Source organism: Taudactylus pleione, unplaced genomic scaffold (assembly GCF_031769625.1).
Source record: "Taudactylus pleione unplaced genomic scaffold, aTauple2 ptg000066l, whole genome shotgun sequence".
Taxonomy (NCBI): Eukaryota; Metazoa; Chordata; class Amphibia; order Anura; family Myobatrachidae; genus Taudactylus; species Taudactylus pleione.
This window is the reverse complement of record NW_028284468.1, coordinates 26,709,287-26,730,442: the sequence shown is the minus strand read 5'-3', so window position 1 is coordinate 26,730,442 and position 21,156 is coordinate 26,709,287. Positions and strand designations below refer to the sequence as shown.

The window sequence follows — 21,156 nt, the reverse complement described above, 5'->3', positions numbered from 1 at the left end:
TTAGTAAATATACCCCCTAGCATCTATATGCCATATGTCAGGTGTTACTGAGCCAATCCGACAAGTGTAGCATAACATCTCTTCTTTACATTTTGCATCTTATTTGCATAGCAGACACAGCTAAACACCACTCACAGTGCAATAGACACACTTGGCTGGGAATTTACTTACACATGAATTAGTTTTAAACATGTACAAGCACAATGGAATTTAGGGTGTGAAATCAGCATTGTAGCATTTCATAAACAGATTCAGACTCAGTCACACACAGATGTACATATGGAAAATATACAGTGGTTTTACAGTGTGTAGAAAGTGGGCCTTCAGTGCTTGCAAATTCAGATGCCATCTACTGCACCAGGGGAAGGCTGATACTATCATCTGCACATTATAGCAGCTACGACTCCGGCAACAGACGCGCCAGAGTCCACGTCTGAATCAGGCCCACAGTGTATGAGGACACATCTGTATGTTGAGGCATAATCGTTTACAGTACTAATTAAAAAATGCAATCCTTGAAATAAAATGCACAAACTCATTTACAGCTTGTAGCCATCACAGATTCAGAAAACCAATATATTCTGTGTACTAATGATACTCAAAGATATATGTAAATATGGTTGGTTTGAGCTAAAAAATGAAATTAAATATTAAGTGTAAAGCCCAGTGTCATTTGCACTTCATATTAGAGCTGCTTTAAAATGTTGAGCTTAAACCTATTGAGAAGCAGTGGCATGCAATAGCTACTGCTGCATATACAGCATATACCCCTCAGTGGTGCCTTAGTTATCTAGGACAACTTCTGGGACAGTTATTTCTAAATCTCAGCTGGGAACACATTATGATATCATGTCTTGGCCAATCACCAAACTAATTTCTTTTATACCCATCTGAAGTGTGCAGGAGAAATCATCCTCAGAGTGATAAGAAGTAGTTTACAGTGTTGAGTGATTACATATAGGTGTTCAAAGCAGTACCAGTTTTTTATGCTTATTTAAGTTATCAATTGTTAATATTATTTATTTTAATCTGAATTGTAACAAATAAAGTACTAGTAGTATTGACTAGTATCTAGTATTGTTCTATTGTTAGATATTTCTATCAAAGTTTGTGTATTCAATGAGATTTTTATGTACAATTTAATCCATATTTATAGGGCTTTTCGATACACTTTTACAAGCTTACAACAGCAATGCTGCAGCTATATTTTAATTAGGGGTTTGCAAGCCTTTCTCAGATATCTAAAATCCAGTAACCCAGTGTCAGAAAGTTGTTTGAAGAATGTTTTTTTTTAATTTTTTACATTGGGTTCAGTGGAATGCAGCAGAATGCCATATTCCCAAATCATGCTGAAGATAAAAACCGCTTTACAAAACATTATCTACTTCCATGCAACCTACAATATACCTAAGTGTTTAATAGATGCTAATATAATCACATTAGGAAAACACATTATTAACTTTTCCTTTCACATTATTCATGCTCATTTTTTTATTAATAGCTGTTTTATCATTAGAGTTATGGGCAGAATGTAAATAAGTAAATAATACACATTATACAAAGTAGTATGTTGCCAAATAAATAAAGCATTAATTACATTAAAACATAATTCATATTTCAAGCAAATATGTTGCATTATAGTTAATCCAATTATACAGTGTCAGATATATGTAAAGTAAAAAGTAATGTGCCATGCTGTTAATAATTATTCTACATGTTACATGCTACATGTTAACTTCTGGAATGCAAAACTGCAATTTTACAACAATAACATATTTTTTACAGGTATGCATGGGACACTAGTGATTTTATTACCTCTCAGTCTGATCCTGATGATATTTGGAGGAATGACTGGATTTGTTAGTATACTCGCAAGGGCGTACCTGCTGCTGCTGTTGGCAGGACTGCTTTTTCTATTTGGAGGTAACGTATACATTTATTTTTAGAAAAATGTATAACATCTTAAAATTTCCATTGTATCCATTTATTTCATATTTTTGTACATGTATGTTTTTGTTCTATGGATAGAACTTCAATTAAGAGCACCATTAGTAATGTACTCTACAGTATGTCTCAGCCTATATCCCTGTTTCAGACTATCTCTGGGAATCCTTTCATGTTATATGTACAATAGGGAACTTGCACTCCTAGTTCATGATGTCAGTGACATGATATGTATATCCATCTCTCTTGTAAGTCTTAAAATTTTATAGAAAGGTAACACTAGAATGGCAGAAGGGGTAAAAATAACCCCTACCTTCATTGTTTCTTCAATAATTTATTCAGGTGTTTTTTTTACTTTTTTCCTCCAAATATCATTACTTTTACTTGTTAGATTTTTCCTTTTTGTGCTGATGTATTGCAATCTACAAACTATTTAAGTGCTCATGGACATTGCATGTGGTATAGCTAGAACAGTTGAAAGGGGCCATTTTGAAACCCCATAAGAATGCATTACGAACTTCCAAAATAATGTATATTTTTTGCAAAGCAAGTTTGTATAGCTGTTTCCACATTAGTACATAATGATAATGTTTTAAATAAATATTTAAGTTAGGGGTGTGCACCGGCCACTTTTCGTGTTTTGTGTTTTAGTTTTGGATCTGGATTGGTTTTGCCAAAACCACCCTTCCATGTTTTGGGTTCTGGGTTTTGGATCTGTATTATTTTGGAAAAAAGCATAAAAAAAAGATAAAATCACATAATTTGTGGGTTTTTCTTCTCCTATGCTATTCCTAACCCCAATAACATTAATTTCCACTCATTTCCAGTCTATTTTGAACACCTCACACCTCACAATATTGTTTTTAAGCCAAAAGGTTGCACTGAGGTAGCTGGATGATTATTCTAAGCGGCACAAACACGTGGCCCATCTAGTAGTGACACTGCAGTGGCAGACAGGATGGCAGTTTGAAAAACTAGGCCCCAAACAGTACATAATGCAAACAAGAGGTGCAAGATGGAATTGTCCTTGGGCCCTCCCACACACCCTTATGTTGTATAAACAGGACATGCATACTTTAACAAACCAATCATTTCAGCACCAGGGTCTGACACACGACTGTGGCTGAAATGATTGGTTCATTTGGGCCCCCACAAAACAAGCTGGCAATTATTCTGTCCCTGCACAAACTGGCTCTACAGAGGCAAGATGTCATCCTCATTCTCCGATTCCTCACCCTCTTCAGTGTTGTGTACATCCTTATCTTCACAGAGTATTAATTTGTCCCCGCTGGAATCCACCACCACAGGTCCCTCTGTACGTTCTGGAGGCTGGTCTCCCTGGAAGAATTGATAATTAATTTTGATGAACATCATCTTCTCCACATTTTGTGGAAGCAACCTCCTACACCTTTTGCTGACAAGGTTCCCGGCTGCACTAAACACTCTTTCGGAGTAAACACTGGAGGGGGGGCAACTTAGGTAAAATAGAGCCAGTTTGTACAGGGGCCTCCAAATTGCCTCTTTTTCCTGTCTGTACAAGTACGGACTGTTTGACATGCCTACTTGGATGTTGTCACCGATGTAATCCTCCACCATTCTGTCAATGGTGACAGTATCATATGCAGTGACAGTAGACATGTCAAAAATTGTTGCCAGGTCCTTCAGTCCGGACTAGATATCCAAACTTGGTCCTGCCTGCCCTGCATCACTGCCAGTGGGTTGCTTAGGATACCTAAGTTGTTTCCTGGCAGCCCCAGTTGCTGGAGAAAATGAAGAAGGAGCTGTTGATGTGTCACGTTCCGCTTCAGCTGACAGTATTTTCACCAGCAGGTCTTTGCACCTCTGCAGGCTTGTGTCGGCCGGAAAGAGAGATACCACATAGGCTTTAAACCTAGAATCGAGATGGTGGCCAAAATGTAGTGGTCTGATTGCAACAGATTGACCACCCTCGAATCCTGGGGAAGCAAATGAAGGGCTTCATCCACAAGTCCCACATACCGAGTGGAATCACTCCATCTTAGCTACTCCAACACTTTCTCCAGCTGCTTCTGCAAAAGCCTGATGAGGGGAATGACCTGACTCAAGCTGGCAGTGTTTGAACTGACTTCATGTGTGGCAAGTTCGAAGGGCTGGAGAACCTTGCACAACATGGAAGTTATTCTCCACTGCGCTTGAGTCAGGTGCATACCCCCTCCTTTGCCTATGTCATATGTGGATGTATAGGTTTGAATGGCCTTTTGCTGCTCCTCCATCCTCTGAAGCATATAGAAGGTTGAGTTCCACCGCATCACAACCTCTTGCTTCAGGTGAGGGCAGGTTCAAGACTGTTTGCTCATACTCCAGTCTTCGGCATGAAGTCGCTGAATGGCGAAAGTGGCAGAAATATTTCGGGTCACCCAAAGTGTCTCCTGCATGTCCTTGTTGTGTTTCAGAAAATTCTGCACCACCAAATTTATTGTGTGAGCAAAACATGGGGCGTGCTGGAATTTGCCCAGATGTAATGCCCGCACAATATTGGTGGCATTGTCAGATATCACAAATCCCCAGGAGAGTCTAAGTGGGGTAAGCCATTGGGTAATGATTTCCCTCAGTTTCTCTAAGAGGTTGTCGGTGGTGTGCCTCTTACTGAAACTGGTAATACACAGCATAGCCTGCCTTGGAACAAGCTGGTGTTTCTGAGCTGCTGCTACTGGTGACGCTGCTGTTGTTGCTGCATAAGGCGATACATCTACCCAGAGGGCTGTCTCAGTCATAAAGTCCTTAGTCTGCCCTGTTCCACTTGTCCACATGTCCGCATTTTTTAGGACACTGAGGACACTTTTTCTGACGTCTCTGTACATTCTCGGTATCGCCTGCCTAGTGAAGTGGAATCTAGATGGGATTTGGTACCAGGGACACACTACCTCCATCAATTGTCTAAATCCCACTGCACCAATGGCGGATACCGGACACACGTCAAACACCAACATAGCAGTCAAGGCCTCAGTTATCCGCTTTGCTTCAGGAAGACTGCTGTCGTACTTTATCCTCCTCACTAAGGACTGTTGGAGGGTCAATTGCTTAGTAAAATAAGTGGTGGTGTTCCTACTTCCTCTCTGGGATGATGAACAACTCCCAGCAGCAACAGCAGCAGTGGCTGCAGTAGGCACAGCAATGCAGGATCCTCCAGAGGAATCCCGGATAGGAGAGGAGTCAGTCATGCCAGTGACATGGCCTGCAGGACTACTTCCGATCCTGACTGAGGAGGAAATTGACGAGGAGGAAGTTGACGGTGTGGTTTGCAGGTGCTTGGATACAACAGGACAAAGGGATTTAGGTGTCCCTGGACTGCTTATGGTCTTAGCCAAAGTTTCTGAACTTGACAGTAACTTATGAATGTGCTGCAGGTGACGTAGAAGGGAGGATGTTCCTAGGTGGTTGACGTCCCTACCCCTACTTATTCCACCTTTACATATGGTACATATAGCTACAGTTGTTGTCCGGATTTGGATAGAAATATTTCCAGACCAAAGAGGTGGAATGTTTGGTCTTCTGCCCAGGCATGACCGTGATGGGCTTTTTCATCCCACGGACAACAACTGTCTCCCCTGGTGCCTAATTTAAACAAACTACATCACAATCAGAATCCTCCTTGTCAACTTCTTCCTCAGTGCCAGCTACACCAGTATCCTCATCCTGTTGTACTTCAACAGTGACGTCTTCAATTTGAATATCAGCAACTGGACTGTGGGTGCTCCTTCCAGCACTTGCAGAGGGCATGCAAGTGGAAAGAGCCATTGTTGGGGAGGTCAGGCATCGCAACGGCCACCACACTTGGACTCTCCTTGGGGATTTGTGATAACTTCTTAGAACGCACAGTTCTTTGCTGTGCTTTTGCCAGCTTAACTAATTTGATTTTTGTAGTGGGAGGAGGGCTTCTATTGTCATGTGAAGTTGAACCACTAGTCATGAACATAGGGAAAGACCTTAGCCATTCCTTGCCACTCCGTGTCGTAAATGGAATATTGGCAAGTTTACATTTCTCCTCAGACAATTTAAATGTATTTTTTAAGGTCATTTTCCTGAACTTTTGAATTTGGGATTTTATACGCCCTCTACTATGACATTGGGCATCGGCCTTGGCAGACGACGTTGATGGCATTTTATCGTCTATGTCATGACTAGTGGCAGCAGCTTCAGCACTAGCAGGAAGTGGTTCTTGATCTTTCCCTATTTTATTTTTATCGGACAAATTTTTGTCCTCCATTTATGTGATATTGATATATACGTGTGGCTAAGGCGCACACAAACACAGAAAAATAATTTTTTTATTTTTTTGAGAGAGCACTTTGGGGTTACACCACCCTTCAACAGACAAGCCAGCCAGCCCTTGATTTATGACACACGTGCACATATTTGGCACTGCTACTTTGTTGATGCACATGTGGCTACTGCGCACACAAATCACCAACACAAAAAGAAAAAAATAAGTTTTTTGGAGTGCCCTTTGGGGGTTACACCACTCTTCAACAGACGAGCCAGCCGGCCCTTTACTTATGACACAGGTGCACACTTGGCGCTGCTACTTTATTGATGTACGTGTGGCTACTGTGCACACAATTCACAAACACAGAAAAAAAATAATTGTTTTTTTTTGCACTTGAGGAGAAGCACCCCTGATGGACAGATCACCCCCTGGACAACACTACAGCACTCCTTTAGGACTACAGCCTTTATGGGACACTGCACAACACAGCCCAGCCAGCCCCTATGGACAACAGCAGCACAACACAGCCCAACCAGACCCTATGGACAACAGCAGCACAACACGGCCCAGCCAGCCCCTATGGACAACAGCCGCACAACACAGCCCAGTCAGCCCTAACTCCCACCCTCCCTCTTCACTGTCCACAGCCGGACTGAAAAATGGCGCCGACCTTTTATAGGATCTAAAACCCGAGAGATCCGACAGTGGGACGATGTTTTGCCTCGATTTCAGATCTGAGTCAGGTGGGAAAACCTGAGCCTGACTCGGTTCCCGGCTCGGATCGGGGGGGCTTGGGGGGGGGATTCATCATCACTTATGGGCCCATTACACATGTGGAAAAGCTAGTTTATTCATGTTTTTTGTAACAGGCCCATTCATTATTAGAATCCACCTTGTATTCAGCAAACTCTGAAAAATGAAAGTTTTGGGAATTTGCTTATGGGAATCAAAGCCATCTTCAGATGGTGTTGGTTCTTTTTATTTCTGTGTGAAGGAAGCCTGAGAAGAGGGATCTGAGTGGATCACTTTGCCACTCAGAAATAGATGTACTAATCCTTGGAAATAGATAAAATGGAGAGAGATAAAGTAGTAACCAATCAGCTCCTAACTGTCATTTTCCAAAAACAGTCTGTAAAGTGACAGTTAAGAGCTGATTAGAAAAGTAACACCTTCCTAACATGGAAATCTCCTGAAGAGGTGTGAGAGAATAGTAAAATTTGGCATACAGTTTTAATTGTATAGAAAAACTACAGCTATTTCATGCATACTGTATAAATCAGCTCAGTAATACTGTACATTACATTTCAAAAAGTCAGTTTTCTAATAGCTATTGGCACTATAAACTATTTCTTCCACAATGGTGCTCCATTCTGAAGTTTCCTGGATTATTGCTAAGTTATGACTTTCTAAAACTACAGTAGGTGGCCCATATTCAAAATATTTAGAATTTGTATGTTGACACAGTATTTGAGGAGGGTCATACCAGAACCAGTTTTGTAAGAAGAAGTGATGCCAGTAGCTGTGTGCATGTGACTTATCCTTTACGATAATGGAACTTAGATTGAAATAGTTTTTTTAAAAATGTTTTTTGAATTAAACAGTAAAATAATGCAAATAATTTTATCCTGGCTAACTATGCTTTGGAACTACAGGTTGAGTCTCCCATATCCAAATATTCCGAAATACGGAATATTCCGAAATACGGAATATTTTTAGCATGACTGAGATAGTGAAACTTTTGATTTTTGATGGTTCAATGTACACAAACTTTAATGAAGGCACAAAATTATTAAAAATAAAGTATATACTTCCGGTTCCGGCTTGGGCATGAGTGGACGCTGATCAGAGCGGCTCCGTATCCCACCCGACATTTCTCGCTTTCACGGCTATTTTTAGCCTCATTGCAGCCGCGCCTCGCCTCCCCCAGCATCGGGTGCATCGCCAGGCACACGGAGGGAGGTTTATTATGCCGCCTGTGCTGGGAAAAACACAGAAACAGCACACAGACCGCCGCACGCTGGGCGCTTACATGGCACCAGCTGCTGCAGGCAACGCCTCTACACTCCCGGATTCTGGTACTCCCATGATCGGGGATACTAGGGAAGCAGAGACTGCAAATGATCCCTCCACGCAAACAACAGAGAACCGCGACCATTCGCCGGAACACGGTTCCCTTTCACAAAACACTAATGGCGCTGATTACCATGCTGCAGGTAACGCTTCTATTCCCTACAGTGCCCTGGTCCAGGCTGTAAGAGAAGCGATGGGTCCATTATTACAAGCCCAGACTGCTGACATTAAAGAACAGATATCCCAGTTAACCCACAGAGTTCTCCACACTGAACAGAGGCTGGGAGAGATTTTTCACAATGTAGCTAATCTTAAAAAGTCAATGGGAGAGTTGGAGAAGTCACGTCACCATATTTGGAGCAAAATGGATGACCTTGAAAACAGGTCAAGGAGGAATAATCTCCATATAGTAGGACTCCCGGAAACAGTTAAGGGACCTGGGCTATACGACTTTATCTCTAACACCCTCCTCTCATTACTAAATATTCAAGACGCGTGTCAAGGATTAATCATAGAACGTGCACACAGAATAGGCCCTCAACGCGCAGATGAAGTGATGCATCCATGTGTGGTCATTTTCAGATGCCTTAATTATCTTCATAAAGAATCCATATGGTCGGCATACAGAAAGCAGAAAACCTTAACCTGGGAGGCCAATAAGCTATTTATTTTCCAGGACTACTCTCCTGAATTATCAAGAGCCCGGAAGAACTTCTCTGCTCTGTGTTCCAGATTGGCAAAGGATGGCAAGAAATTCGCCCTACTTTACCCTGCTTGTTTACGCCTATTTGATGGGATGTCGTTTAAAGATTTTACATCTGTATCCGTGGCAGAAATCTTCTTGCAAGGAAAAAATAAAGAGAGAAGATCTTCTTCCCAAGATGACGGAGAATGACTTTAGCCACAGTCTTAACATGGTCTCTCCACTAAAATGACTCTAGGAACGCCTGGCGGTGGAATCTGGCTTTGGGTCCCCAGGGTCAGGTTGTATGGATCATAGAACTGTCTTCTACATGTGATTTGATCTATTTTGTTATTTCATGATGTTATGCCATGTGCAGTGGAGTGGGAGGGAATGCACATGATGTATAGCTTCATACTGTTTGACCGTCATTCTGATTAAGATTGGCATCTGTTATTGTTGTATTTTTTTCTGTTGGGGTGGGATGGGGGGTGCTGCACTTAATGTCTGTATTATGTCATGGTCGGGTTCGGTTAGGAGCTTGAACGTCTATATTATGTTCAATTATAATCTTGTTTCAATTTTAGGAAGTCTATATCGCAGCTGGTGCTATTTTGCACCGGTTTTGATACTCCAAAGTGTGACATTTCTTTCTATGCATAGTCTTACTGTTACTTTCATTTTTTGCAATTTCATATTCTGTTTCCCCTGATAGTGTCTTTCCCTTTCCTCTTGTCCATCCCTAATTTTTCTTGTTTATTTTGAAGTGAAGGAGACAATACGTAATATAGCATTTTCTAATGATCTATGGGCTCGGAATGTAGGATAGGTTCCTGGAACATCGGAGGCTTTAGGTCACCTCACGAAAGAAAAAAAATACTTTTATATTTAAATAAATTAAAAGTCGACCTGGTCTTTATACAAGAATCTCATTTGGTCCCCTCGGAGATAGAAAAATTAAATACATTAAAGTGGAAGGTTCTAGCCTCAGCACCCTATAACTCCAAAGCTAGGGGGGTTCTCATTCTTGTCAAGCAACATTTGCAGATTCAATTAATATCCACGAAAAGCGATCCAGAGGGCAGATATCTTCTCTGTGAGATCTTATTAGCCAGAACAAAATATGTCCTTTGTAATGTATATGCCCCAAATGCTTACTCGAGGTCTTTCATGCAACAAATTACGGCCCTGCTTACCCCTTTTCAGGGAGATTCTATGTTGGTGTGTGGAGACTTTAATTTGATATCTTCGGGGGGTCTGGACTCTCTGGGTACTTCTGGGAGGATGCACAAACCGCCAAAATTTGGGGTGCCCTCGCTTGCTTCCAGCCTCAATTTGATAGATGTGTGGAGAGTGTTCCATCCTTTAGAGAAATCTTACTCATGCCTCTCAGCAGTGCACGGATCTCTCTCGAGGATAGACTATCTTCTAGCCTCATCCACTTTACTTCCCAAAATATTGCAAACAGAGATGGAATCGATTGCCATTTCGGACCATGCTTTGATATGGTTTGATATGAAATTTGATCGTGATCAAGGTAGGAATTTTGTTTGGAAGTTCCCATCATATCTTGCTCAATCCCTGAAATTTAGAGAGAAACTTGAGGCTGCATGGGAAGAATATAGATTGAACAATTTGGAGCATATGGAAACAGACCCAGTCTTATTCTGGCAAGCTTCTAAATCAGTACTTAAAGGTTTCATCATCTCTTACTCTATTTCGTATAAGAAACACATAGCTAAAGATTTTTTAGAGGCCCAAAAATCTCTTACTAATGCTTATCAAGCATACTCTTCTGCCCCATCTCCCCAGCTTAAAAAAGATTATTTGAAGGCTAAGACCCATTTTGAGGGTACTCTTGCTAAAATGGAAAGTAAACATTCTTTTAAAAAAAATTACAGATTCAATAGATTTGGGAACAAGTCGGGCAAGTTATTGACCAATTTACTTAATGGCAGTAGACCTCCTTCGCTGGTCCATCCTCTCTGCCTCCCCAATGGGTCTTTTACCTCGGGTGGGGCCGAGGTGGTGGAGCTGATGAGGGCATTTTATGAGAAGCTGTATTCCGACACCCTTCCTCTTAGTTCCTCGGAAGAGTCTAATACATTTTGGGACAATCTGCCTATCCCACAGGTTGCCCCGACTTTCGTTGACCTTTTGACAGCCCCTATAGCTGAATTGGAGGTGGAGAAAACTATTCGAGCTATGAAAAAAGGTAAGGCCCCGGGCCCTGATGGCTTATCGGCGGACTATTACCATATTTTAAACAAAAAAATTTATCCGTCGCTCACAAGAGCGTTAAACCATATATTGCATTTTGATATTATGCCTGCCCATTTTAATTCAGCCATTCTCAAGGTGTTACCAAAGCCATATCGAGACTTAAGTGATCCAAGTTCTTATAGACCCATATCGCTTTTAAACTTAGATTACAAAATCTTAACTAAAATAATCGCAGAGCGTCTGAAACAGGCCCTGCCCTTAGTGATACATGACGACCAAACTGGCTTCATAGCTGGCAGACACTCGGTGGTTAACATCCGCAGAGTCTTGTCAACTATTATAGCTGCAAATACTTCGAAGGATTTAATGGATAAGGCAATATTATCATTAGACGCCGAGAAGGCCTTCGATATGGTCTTGTGGCCTCATCTATTTGAAACTTTAAGAAGATTTGGTTTTGGGGACAAATTCAAAGGAACACTTAAAACACTCTTTACCAATCCTAGCTCTCAGATTGCTCTAAGTGGGTATATATCAAACCCTTTTCAGATTAAAAGAGGGACCCGACAGGGCTGTCCACTTTCGCCATTATTGTTCGCAATTGCTCTTGAACCTCTTGCAAATGCGCTGTGTAACTCTCCCATGTTTAGGGGTTTAATGGTGGGTAACATTGATCTGAGAGTTGCCCTTTTTGCGGACGACATGTTGCTTTTTTTGTCGTCTCCATCCATAACTCTTCCTACAATTATGTCCATAATTTCGGATTTTGGCATATTCTCAGGATACAAAATAAATGTTTCCAAGTCAGAGCTGTTAATTATTTCAGGTGATATACCCTCTATATCGCAAGATCCCTCGCTAACGTAATTTAAAATCTTGTCGACCCATATTAAGTATCTGGGAATTCAGATCCCGGCAAATCTTTCCAAGTTATATTCTCTAAACTATTCCCCTTTAATTCAAACAATAAGTAACATGTTAGATAGATGGATGTTATTACCTCTCTCGCTGTTGGGAAGGGTAGCTTTAATAAAAACTGTCATTTTCCCAAAAATTTCATATGTTCTCCAAATGCTCCCTATTAGGTTAACTAGAACAGATACCTTGTTTCTCTCTGGATTGCTTAATAAATTTATATGGTCAAAAAAAAAGCCTAGGATAGCGTCTTATAAATTACGATCTTTAAGAATACAGGGCGGGCTAAATTTTCCAGATTTGACAGTTTACTAATGCTAATCATTTTAGGAATATTCTAGATTGGCTACTAAATCGCAACGTCTATACATGTTCCCCCATAGACTGTGCCCTCTTATATCCTTACTCTCCGGGAGCCTTATTACATTCTCCCAAGAAAAGTATACCCCCGAATATTTTACAAAACATAATGTTTCATGACACTTATTTAGCATGGTGGACGATTAATAGAATTCTCAAACATAACCCTAGACACTCGAATGATATCCCTTTTTGGGGAAACCCACAATTTAGACCAGCCATGGAAAATGCGTCCTTCCTTCATCTGAAAACTAAGGGGATACGTTCAACAGCGGATGTGTTTGATCCTGGGGGCAGTTTATTTACTTTTTCAGAATTAAGAGATAGGGTTGATCTGCCCCAATCTTGTTTCTTCAATTTTCTCCAGATCAGACACTTCGTACAATTAATACCCCCCCCCCCCCTTTGAGACCTCGGGGAGTCCAGACGTCCTGATGTCACTGATTAAGCTTGCGACCAAAACGACTTATAAAATTAGCAGTTTATATAAAGAGCTGATTACCGCTTTATCTCCTAAAATATGTAATAAATCAATAGAAGTTTGGAGCTCGGATTTGGCTGTTGTTGACTCTGAGAATGTTTTGCTTCATAGGATTAATAACACATTAAAGATTTTAAACTCATCCTCACTACAAGAAATACATATTAAAGTTATTAACAGAGCATACATTGCTCCTCATCAACGTTCATTTATGGTTCCCTCCGAATCTGGAGTCTGTAAGAAGTGTGCTTACTCCAGGGCAACATTTATATACTGTTTCTGGGAATGCGGGGTGATAAAGAAATTCTGGAACAAGCTCATCTCATATTTTAATGGTTTATTTGGCTTGAAGCTCACCCCCGACCCAATAGCACTTTTGTTTGTCAACTTTACCTCCTGGACCTCTGGGTCATCTATTACACATCTAATACCATTTCTCACTATTGCAATAACGGTAGCAAAGAAAGTGATTTTAAGACATTGGATTTTTAGATCCAAACCTTCTCTCTCCGAGGTGAAACAAGTTCTACTACAGCTGATGTACTTTGATCGATACTCCTCTATCCCAGAAGTGGAGACTGGGATTTTGCGTTTCTACCGTGAATGGGGAGTCTTTATAGATACATTAGACCCAGAAACACAAACCGATGTGTTTAAAGTTTTTGAAAATACCGAATGGTTCTTGCTTCGACAATTTGACAGGAATGCCTCGACTGCTCCAAATTAGATACTCAGGAAATCTGACTAGACATACTTTGATTATGTTTAATGTCTTCCTTCCTTGTTTTTGATTATGTTTGTTTTCCTTAACCTCCCCTTCTTTCCCTTGTCGATGTCTTCCCTATACTATATACTTACAATATATTTGTTTATGATATACATGTTGGAATGTAAACGTATATGTAATATAAATAATTGATTATTGTACTTTGCTCTAACCAAGAAACAAGTGCAAGAGTTTCTTTCTCTTTCTTCTCCTAGCATGTATATCTGCTTTATTTGATATGTTATTTCTATTTGAAAAACCAATAAACATATGTTTAAAAAAATAAATAAATAAAGTATAAAATGACCTATAGGCTTTGTGCATAAGGTGTATATGAAACATAAATGAATTTCATGTATGTACACAAACTTTTTTTGAGCCATAAAATATAATGAAAATATTGTATAAAATTACCTGCAGGCTGTGTGTATAAGGTGTATATGATTCATAAATGCATTCTGTGTTTAGATTTGGGCCCTATTCCTAAGACATTTCAATATGGTATACAATTATTCCAAAATACGGAATATTCCGATATCCAAAATACCCTTGGTCCCAAGCATTTTGGATATGGGAGAATCAACCTGTACTTACTGTCGTAGTCACTACTACTAAATTGCTGGTGAAACTGAGTGTACAGACTTTAAGCACAAGAGAAATGCAATTGTAATTTAACTGAAACATTCTTAAGACCCCCATATACGGCACGATATACACGACGATCCGATGGATCGGCACGATATAAGTGCTATATCGTGCCGTGCATGGGCACGATATCATACCTGATATCGTGCAGCGTGCTCCCGTGGGATCGTACATCGCATCCCCAGGTCTTCCTGCAGAACCATCTGATCTGGGATGCAATGTACGATCCCATTCAGATGAAGGAGGGGGAAGCCGGCATATCATGCGGTCTGCGGGGACCACGCGATTGCCGGCGGTGACAGCAAGATCCATCTGCTGACGGATCGGCAGTCGCCCTACACGGTACATCGCACCGTGTATGGGCACCTTTAGAGTCTTAGAGAATCTTATATATTCTATATCAAATACACTGTATCTTATCACTTTTGCACTCATTTTGTAGGGAATTGCTACATATGTAACTGCTACAGGTATAGTTGTGATCAAGCATCAATAGCATTGGCTCTAATACATTATTATTAATGCATTTTAGTTTACTGCAAGATAAACTAGCTATGATTGTGAATAATTGTCACATTTCAGAGTTTCTTTCAAAACCTGATAAGAAAGCACAAAGATATCGGTCTTGATATTTTGTAATATAATGGAAAATGAATTATGGCATACAGCACATCCATAAATCATACGGCATACAGTATACGTCTAATCTAGAGGGGAATCTGTGACATGAAAAACATCTGTCTAATTTATTTGAAAGCACAGTGACAAAACAGGCATTAGTGTTAGTGATTCAGTTTTGGCTTAAGGTTGGCAGTTTTTATCATGTTATGAAGACAGATTCTTCCTCTTAATTAACTGGTGTAAAGCTCTAAAATACATTGCTATAAGTAGGAATACATATTTACTTTATTGTTCTTTACAGTACATTTTCATTAAAATGTATGCTTATAAGTCACAAATAATCGCTTTTCTATTTACATATTACTATGTTGTGTAAGGGTTGTGACACTATTATATATCCTAAATAAAATTAAATACAGTGTGATAAATAAACTACAATGAATCTGTGCTCAAAATTAACTAGATCAGTGCCCATAGTGGTTTAAGTACAATATATGGAATTAAAGGGGATCGGTTTGATTCCCGGCAGCGCCTGGCCGATATCAGCAGAGTTCCCGGCTGTGGAAGTCCGACAGCACTGGAAATCCCGATTGTGGATAGGTAAGTATTCTCTAACCTAACCCCCTAACCCTCCTTTAGAGGTGCCTAACCCTAAGCTCCCCCCCAAGTGCCTAACCCTAATTCCCCCTCTAAGTGCCTAAACCTAAGTCCCCCCGGGGGTGCCTAACCTAGCCTAACCCTAACCCTCCCCCCCGCGGCTGTCCGCTCGCGGCACCCAGCATCCCATCGATCGGGATGCTGGTCTCCCGGCATGGGGGAAATGCCGGGTGTCTACATCTAGACGCCCGGCATTTCATCCCTTGCCGGGATATGACAGTCGGGAAGCCGGCTGCCGGTATTAAGGCAGCCGTCTTCCCAATTGTGTACCAATTAAAGAAATACCGTCACCTGTGCGCAGTGCGTGTTCGTAAATTACCATTGAATTCACTCAGCGGTCACCTACACAGATACAAAGCCATCACAGAATGAGTGACATTAGGTCAGCATTTGGGGGTGATGACAGGGGAGTGGTCAGAGAAACGCAGGTGTGCCTGTCCATTTGAACGCCTTTATTTGGGTGTGCATAAATTAGCCACTGCGATGGAATACTGAGCTTGCATACTTACTGCGTGCGATGAAGTTAGCAATTTCTGAGTAAGGTCAGAGCTGTTGTAATTATGCTTGAGGGCCCAATGTTACTTAATGTTCCCGATGTATATGCAGGATTGTAAGGTATTATGGAAGTGTGAAAGCGGTAGTGGGTGTCTCTATACTGGCTTTGACCGTCTCTATACTAGCTTTGCAATTGCAGTCATTAGCATATTTTTGCAGCATAGCTGTGTGTGTAATTGCAGCAGCGATCACAATAACGATCCATAGTGAATCAGACCCAGAATGGAACTGCAGTGGCAGACAGGATTACAATTTACTAAACTATATGACCCCATAGAAGGAAACCAAGAATGTTTTCATTAATCAAGAACTTGATCAGAGTATGTATGTTGTTGTGGAGGGAAGCAATTGGGAAGCCGACTGCCTAAATACCGGCAGCCGGCTTCCCGACTGTCATTTCCCGGCAAGGGTGAAATGCCGGGCGTCTAGATGTAGGGAGACCGGCGCCCGGCATCCCGATCGTAGTGATGCCGGGCGCCGCAAGCGGACAGCCGCTGGGGGGGGGAGGGTTAGGTTTAGGGCTCCCGGGGGGGACTTAGAGTTAGGCACCCCCCCGGGGGACTTAGGTTTAGGCAGCGGGGAAGGGGGTGGTTAGGGTTAGGCACTTAGAGGGGGGATTAGGGTTAGGCACTTGGGGGGAAGTTATGATTAGCCACCCCTAAGGAGGGTTAGGGTTAGGTTGGTTAGGTTAGGTTAGTATATACTCACCTATCCACGATCGGGTTTCCAGCGCTGTCGGGCTTCCGCTGATTCTAACTCTGCTTTTGTCGGGCTGCCGCTGACGGGAATCGAACCGCCGGTATTTCATACCCATTCCGTTGTGGAAGGCAGATAAAGGAAGGAAGGGTTGATTACTTAGTAAATTTAATTACATTTTTTATTCGGAAGCAAAATTTATGAAGGAAGAGGGGGATAGTATGGACCCGCTACCAAATTCCTTATAAAATATATTTGGTCATTCACATCAGTCCTTGCATAATTAAAGCTTACAATCCATGTTCCCTATCACATGTACATGCACACAGATACAAACTAGGGCTAATTTTGTTTGTGAGCAAATTAACATGCCAGTATATTTGTACAGTGTGTGAGGAAACCAGAGCAACTGGAGGAAACCCACACAAGCAAATTGAAAATATTCAAACTCCACACAGTTAGGGCCATGGTGGGAAACGAACCCATGACCTTAGGGGGTCATTCAGACCCGCTCGCGAGCGGCAGGATGCTTGCAAGCGGGTCAATGTTCCCCACTGCGCATGCGCATGATGGAGGGAGCTCTGACCAGAGCGCTCGCTCTGAATCAGAGCCCTCCTACCTTTTTTTTTCGTGCGCATGCGCGAGACCCGGCGAGCGACGGGCTCACCATCGCTCCGGGTCTCGCACCAAAGGGGGCGTGCTGTCAATGTTGATTGACAGCACGCCCCCTTTGGTGGGCATGCTGGGGGCGTGCCTGCCAGACGGAAGTGTTTCCATGGGAATGCCTACCGTCTCAAGCCAGCCCCACTGACATCACTAGTGATGTCAGTGGGAGTGATTTTGGTTCTGATAGAGCCAAAATCACTCCAGGGCTTGCGGCAGCGAGACCCTACCGCAGGGTCTCCGTCGCAAGCCCGATGCTCGCGATGGTCAAGACCATCGCGACCATCATCATGGACGCTCGCTATAACTGTGGGTGGTAACCCACAGCTATGCGAGCGTCCATGAGGACGCTCCAAAAAAAGGTAGGAGGGCCCTGATTCAGAGCGAGCGCTCTGGTCAGAGCGTTCAGCTCTGAATCAGGCCCTTAGTGCTGTGAGGCAGTAATGCAAACCATTACATTGAGATATGTGGGCAAGCAGTACTGTGAGATGCATTCTGGACCTATTCGGCATTCACCAACTACTCAGATTAGAGCAGCTGTGGCAGTTCATCTTGAAACATGTCACATCTAAGAAACAAGAATGGCACTGCAGTGGCAAAAAGGATGGCAGTTTAATAAACTATAAAAATGTTTATTCTCTATGCAAAAAAGAGAGTCAGCAATGTCCCAATCAGTGTATAATTCAAAGAAAAGAGGTGCAAGATGGAATTGTACTTGGGTCCTACCACTCACCCTTATGTTGTTTATATTAAACAGGGCATGCATAGTTTATTAAACCAATCACTTCAGCAGCAGGGATTGCCACTTGGGGCTAAAGTGATTGCTTTGTTTGGGCCCCCACACAACAAGCTACAATTTAGCTTAAGGCAGCTAACAGTATTGTTAATCTTCTCTACAGTTGAAAGAGATCATTCTCCTTATCTGATTCCTCGCCCTCATCAGTGTGTACATCATCCTCACATAATATTATTCCATCCCTGCTGGAATCAACCATAACAGGTGCCTCTGTATTTTTTAACGTAATTGTATTAATTTTTTTTTTATTTACAGTAGACAAAGGGACTCTGTGAAATGCCGATTTCTATGGTGTCATGAAAATAATTCTCCATCATTTTTTGGATTGTGACCCTATCAGATAGAGTCATACTAATTCTTTGAAGCCAGTCCAAATCTCACAATGTTGTGTTGACTCATCTGCATCACCACTGAGTCTTTTGGGAAAGCTGAGTTCAGATCAAGATTGGTCACATTATATATGAAATATACAATTTTTATATATATTTTTTTTATGTTTTTTGCTTCCTTTAGTAAACTTGCCAGTTATGCAGGTGTTTATTAGGAACTAAGAAGTTCCATGGTAATGCATGATAGTCTCTATAGACTTTTACAATATTAAGGTGATTGTTATATGTCATTTGTATACCACTATTGACATGTGGTTTGTGTGTTTATTAAATATATGTTAGATTTATTTGGTGTCTTCAATTAATTTCTGCCACGTTAAGTATTTATTTGTAATTACAAGTCCAATTAGCGCAACTCCACCAGTGTAATATTTATGTTTGGGATCATCAGTAGGTGATCTTTTATTGGGTTTACACAGACCCATAGGAGTTTGCAGCTGTGGTCTATTCGTTAATTGTAGTTTATTAGCGCCAGGCTGTCATTTGGTGGGACATAAAGCTGAGTTTTTGCCTGGCTGCTGCTGGAGAAACTGAAGAAGATGTCATTGTGTCATGTACCACTTGAGCTGCCAACTTGCTCACCAGGGGGTATATTTACTAAAGATCGATTTTGGATTCTGTTCGATTTGACATTCGATTTTTGTTTGATTTCCATTCATTTTTTATATTGGAGATTTAATAAAGCCAAAATCAAATGTCAAATCGAGCAGAAAATTGAATTTCACTCGAAATCACATAAAGGCAAAATATCAATATTTCTCCATAGTCAAGTATAAGATTCCTTCATTTACTAACATTCAATTTGCAAATTGAACATAAATCAAACTCAAAATCGAACTTCAAATCCCCAAAATTAATAGAATAATGAGAGACTGTCAATTTGAGCTTCTAAACAGCATTCTTTTGGCTTGAAAGTGATTGTGATGCCTTTAAAAGTTCCCAAAGCATGTGGGGTAGTCTGGCTGTAGGAATAATGGCTGCTCAAAGCCAGTAGCGGATTTATTGCTAGCCAACATAAGCAGCTGCCTAGGGCCCGGCGGGACCCAGAGAGCCCACTGACAGGGCCGTATATTGTATGTATGTGTAACTATGTATAATACGTTATCGGCCCCGGCGGACTGTCAGCACATTGGACAGCTGCTGGGTGCCGCTCTGGCTCACTCTCCTCTACACTGCTCTGTGTGCTGCGTGTTATGTCACATGCACAGAGAGAGAGAGAGAGGAGAGGAGCCGAGAAGATGCTCCAAGAAGGAGTAGGGGTGCGCGTCTAGAGAGTGACCCAAATTATAAGGTAAGCCCCATTCCAGTGCTTCAGCAGTCAGGGGGGAGGGGATGAGGGGGTTGGGTAGTTTCCAGCACTACACACCAGTCCAGTGGTAGTGGGGGTGCCGGCTGTGCAGGGAGGGGGAGGAGGTGCCTGCCGCAGGGGGGTTTCTGTGTACCTACAAACCCCCCTCTGATGGACCGATGACTTGTATACTGCCCACAGTGAGGGCAGAGCCAATATGAGAAGCCCCGCCCCATCTCCTCCTGCGAATTGCGGCATTACATAGTGAGGGGGCGGGGCCTAATAGTGCAAGGTGTCCGCCCCCATTAGCAACCTACAGGAGATTCAAAAATGTATGTACAGTATATATGTGATCTCTATTAGTGTAGCTATGTGTTAGTGTTACTGCGCATGTGTTAGTAAGTGTATACTATGTATGTGTTAATAATAATATGTGTAAGTGTTAGTGTACATATATATGTACATGTGATATTGTGTTTGTATGTCTATCCTGTGTATGTGTTAGTGTTTTAATATATATATATATATATATATATTTATACACATATGTGTGTGTGTATATATACATACATACATTATATATATATATATATATATATATATATAATCTTCCAACGTCTGGCACTTTCACTGATATAATAGCTTGACCAGCACTGAGAGGGGGGGAAGCGGGCTTGCTAGAGGGGCCCAGCGGAGGCCCAGGTCTAGCGCCACCCCCCCTCTCTCTTCACAGCAGCCCAGCCAACATGAGCAGCAGCCATAGCAGTCTCCTATGTCTATGGGGGGTGAGTGATCACTCAGAGCACCCCCCTCCCCCACGCCTCCCGTAGTTAGGCCATGTCTCCCTTCCCCCTGGCCCGGCGCTGCTCTCTGCACCCCTTTGACCAGGTGCCTCAAAATAACAGAGTCACAGATGCTCCAAAGCTGCAGCACCCTCTTATTATATCACCATTATTTGGTGAGTTATTAATATTAACTACCCATAGCACTGCCTTTCCCAACCCCCTCCTTGCCCCCAGTACTGCCCCAGCTGTAATCTACCATTGCCCCCTCCATCCCTCACTATCCCCAAGGCTAGCCACCCCCGTAACTGCCTTCCCCTAACACCCTCCTTGCCCCCCAGTACTGCACCATCTGCTATCTACCTTTGCCCCCTCCC

General features: G+C 42.0%; 1 protein-coding gene across 1 annotated transcript in view; it reads left to right on the top strand.

The window, feature by feature from the left end:
- TMEM114 (transmembrane protein 114) overlaps nt 1–21,156 on the top strand; it is a 125,596-nt gene that overhangs the window by 66,204 nt on the left and 38,236 nt on the right. Inside the window, exon 3 of the mRNA XM_088466906.1 lies at nt 1,786–1,923. Within this exon, the coding sequence (XP_088323032.1) occupies nt 1,786–1,923 (138 nt within the window). The remainder of the gene's footprint in view (nt 1–1,785; nt 1,924–21,156) is intronic.